Source organism: Hyaloscypha bicolor, assembly GCF_002865645.1.
Source record: "Hyaloscypha bicolor E unplaced genomic scaffold K444scaffold_113, whole genome shotgun sequence".
Taxonomy (NCBI): domain Eukaryota; kingdom Fungi; phylum Ascomycota; class Leotiomycetes; order Helotiales; family Hyaloscyphaceae; genus Hyaloscypha; species Hyaloscypha bicolor.
The window spans coordinates 898,489-902,074 of NW_020194615.1; the positions used below are offsets into that span (position 1 = coordinate 898,489).

The 3,586-nt window shown below is 27.1% G+C and overlaps 1 protein-coding gene across 1 annotated transcript; it reads left to right on the top strand.

The window, feature by feature from the left end:
* The first annotated feature begins 2,540 nt into the window (after nucleotides 1–2,540).
* On the top strand, nucleotides 2,541–3,272 carry K444DRAFT_614850 (DUF1304-domain-containing protein). Its single transcript, XM_024880603.1, has 2 exons — nucleotides 2,541–2,959; nucleotides 3,007–3,272. The coding sequence occupies exons 1-2, from the start codon at nucleotides 2,687–2,689 to the stop codon at nucleotides 3,088–3,090; spliced, it is 357 nt and encodes a 118-aa protein (XP_024734831.1). The 5' UTR covers nucleotides 2,541–2,686; the 3' UTR covers nucleotides 3,091–3,272.
* Nucleotides 3,273–3,586: the final 314 nt, after the last annotated feature.

Here is a 3,586-nt window from a genome sequence, read left to right on the forward strand (position 1 = left end):
TATAAGCTTTATAATAGTCTTAAAATTTAATTAATTTATAATTTTTATACTTATTTAAAACTAGTATTTAATATAAGCTCTTTATATAAAAAGTAGTATATTTATTAAAGTATTTTAGTTATTTTAAACTTATCTTATTATTTATTTACTTATTATTTATAGGTTTAATAACTAAATTATATAAAAGATTAGTTTTAAAGTATTAGTTTATAAAGTAATTAATACTTTAAATAACTAAAAATAAAGAAATATCTTAATTTTTATTATTAATATAAATAATAGCTATTATTTATTTCTAATTACCTAGTTATATTCCCTTAACTTTATTATATTAGTAAAAAATATAAAGATTTTAGCTTATAAAATAATTCTTATATTTACTAAGCTATATATATTTTAAGTAGTAAATTAAGTACTTTCTAAGTATTAAAAGACTAAAAAGAATTATATTTATTAAGAAAGTATACTTATTATAAAAAATATATATAATATTTTAGCCTAAAAAAAGTAAATAAATAAATTTAATATAATAAATACTTTAAAGAAGATTATTAAAATAAGAAGTAATTAAGTATATAATATTATAAAAACTATAAAAAGACTAGTTATAATATATAAATCTATTAAAAGAATATAAATATATTTAGTTTATTAGATTTTAAGTAGTTTTAATTAATTTAATATATTATAATTAAATAATTATAGTTTAAAGTAATAGAATAATAAAAAAGTATATAATTTAATAATATACGTAATTTATTAATAAACTATATTAGTTATTTAAAGTAAATATTAGTTTAATTAAAGTATACTTTAAAAATTAAAAGTTATTATTTATAATTAATTAAGTATTTAAAAGATAGTTTATATAAAAGTTATATTTATAAAAAAAAAGTATTAAAAGAATATATAATATTAAAAATATAAATATTTACTAATAAACTATTCTTTTTATTTATTTTATTTATTAATTAATATTTATTTTATTTTATAAGTATATATTAATCTTTTCTTTTATTAGTTTAAATTAAGTATAAGACTTTAAAAACTTAATAAAAGAATTTTTTAAACTCGAATTAGCTTTAAAGCTTTATATTATATAATTAAAAGACTTATCTTTAGTTAAGTAACTTTTTTTATTATTAAAATATATTTATTTATATATATTTATTTTTCTTTAATTATAAAATATATTAATTTATTTTAATCCTATATAATACTTTATTAAATAAAAATATTAAGGTATTATATTTTATTTATTTATTATAATTTCCTTTTTAAGAAAAAAAAAAACTTAAAGTATTATATATAAATTCTTAATAAGATTAATATAATAGCGCGGCCGATTATATACTAGTAAAAGATATATAAGAGTATATAACTAGACTAAAAGAATTAAATCTATAGGCCTAATACTAAGAAAATAAAGAATATAAAAAAGAAAAAGAAAAAGAAATATAAATAAGAGCTAAAATACTTATATAATAATCCTTAAAACTAAATCCTTTTAAAAGAGTCCTCTTAAGTATTATATATATAATCTTATTATTATAATTAAAACCTTTAAAAGTATATATAAATTAGGTTATTTAAAAGAATTAAAAAGAATTCGAAAGTAGTTTAAATAAAGTATTTTTAAATTATGAATTTTTAATTAAAAAAAAGAACTTAACTTAATTTTAATAAAAACCTTTAATAAATATAATAAAGAAATAAAAATAACTACTATTATATTATAAGTAATAGAATTTATAAAATTTTATATATAAATATTATAAAAACTATAAATAATTCTTAAGGGAATTAAAAAAGAATCTTTTTAAGTAAAATTTAATTAATTTATTAATATATTTAAAGCTTAAGGCTCGGTTTAGGTTAAAGTAATAACTACTTAGGTCTTAAAATAAAAGCGAAGTTTAATAGGTTTAATTATTATTTAAGACTTTAAAAAAAGTCTTAAATAATAATTTTTCTACTTTACTTTTAATATAATTAGTTAACGTCGCCGCTTTACTTAGGCTTTACTTACCCTTGCTTTACCTCGACTTAAGTTACTTAGTTAAGTTCCTGTTCTTCCTTTTAGTGACTAATTATAATTTATTTACTATTCGGCTCTATTATATAAGAGTTATTAACTCTATACGACCATGTTTAGGGGGACCAAGTCGGCTCCCAGGTAACCTAAACAGGAACCCCCGACCCCTCAAAAAATATGCCGTTTACCCTCAAGGCAGATTCTTCTCACAGCATAGCTTTGGCTCTAGCTCTTCCTAAGGAGTATGTGTCCTCGCGCCTCCTCCCAAATTTGTGCTCTTTCGTTCTTTCTTCTACCAAGCTATACTTCTCGATCAGCTACTCAGAATTTGCTTGCACTGGGAGAGCTTTATGACTGAATAATCCCTCGTATAAGGAAATACCGTGGCCCCTTTCAAACTTACTCCTATTTCGGCGTCTCCGAAATAAGATCACGTGACAATGCATAAGCCTCGGTTGTTTTTGAAAACCCTTTCTTGGAAGAGGGATATAAAAGTCCAGATTCCCAGGGTTCTAGAATTTCGGTGTCTCGATTCACATTAAACTGAAACTTAGAGCACAACCCAAAAGTCTTCAAAACTACTTCTTATTGGTCAGCCTCACCACCACTATCACCCCCACCGGTACCGCCGCCAACATCATCACCACCACGATGGCACTCCTCCCCTCCCTCGCAGTAACCTTAGTAGGCCTCCTCCACGTCTACATCCTCGTCCTGGAGATGTTCCTCTGGACCACTCCGCGCGGCCGCAAAGCCTTCGGCCTCACCGCCGACTTCGCCAGCAAGACCAAAGCCCTTGCTGCCAACCAGGGTCTGTATAATGGCTTCCTGTCCGCGGGGCTCATGTGGGGGCTCTTGCACCCTGTTCCGGAATTCGGGAAGCAGATTGAGTTGTTCTTCTTGACGTTGGTTGTTGTGGCGGGGGTTTTCGGCGGGGCGACGGCGAAGCCGAAGATTTTTTTTATTCAGAGCGTGCCGGCTGGTATTGCTATTTCAGCGGTGTATTTTGGGTAGATGGATTTATGGGAGCAAGACTTGGTGGTATGGATGAGTAGAGATTGAAGAGGTGGTTGTAAGACTAAATCTTTAGATTAAGAATAAGTATGTAGGAGGGCAATAACGGGTTGTATCCATTGGCATGTTTCGAGCCAGGTCTTGAACTTGAAGATAAAGAATATAGATATTGGCGTACGAAAATTGCAATGAGTTCGAGGGCATTCGTGAGTTACTAGAAGAACCAGCGATATTCAGAAGTTGGTTACTCCACTCCAATCCCTTCCTCCATGACAGCATCTTTTTCTCTCATTTCAGATTCACGAGGCGAGTGCACGGTAAGGTATCAATCAAAAGCACGAACTCAGTCCTCAGCATAATTATAGTTGAATTCCCTCTCTGCAAGTCTATGAAATCCAAATCAACAACGAGCATGCCTTCCGCCCTAATCCCAACCCGTCTATATGAAGAGAAAATACACGTACGCCCTACTTAAAACTCCTGGAAACTCTTAAGCCAATTAGGGCTCTTGCTTAAATTTTTTAATATGCGGACTAA

Coding starts and splice junctions, on each gene's coding strand:
- K444DRAFT_614850 (XM_024880603.1), top strand. CDS start 2,687: ATGGCACTCCTCCCCTCCCTCGCAGTAACCTTAGTAGGCCTCCTCCAC. Junction 2,960..3,006: donor CGTTGGTTGTTGTGGCGGGG/GTTTTCGGCGGG, acceptor TTTTATTCAGAG/CGTGCCGGCTGGTATTGCTA.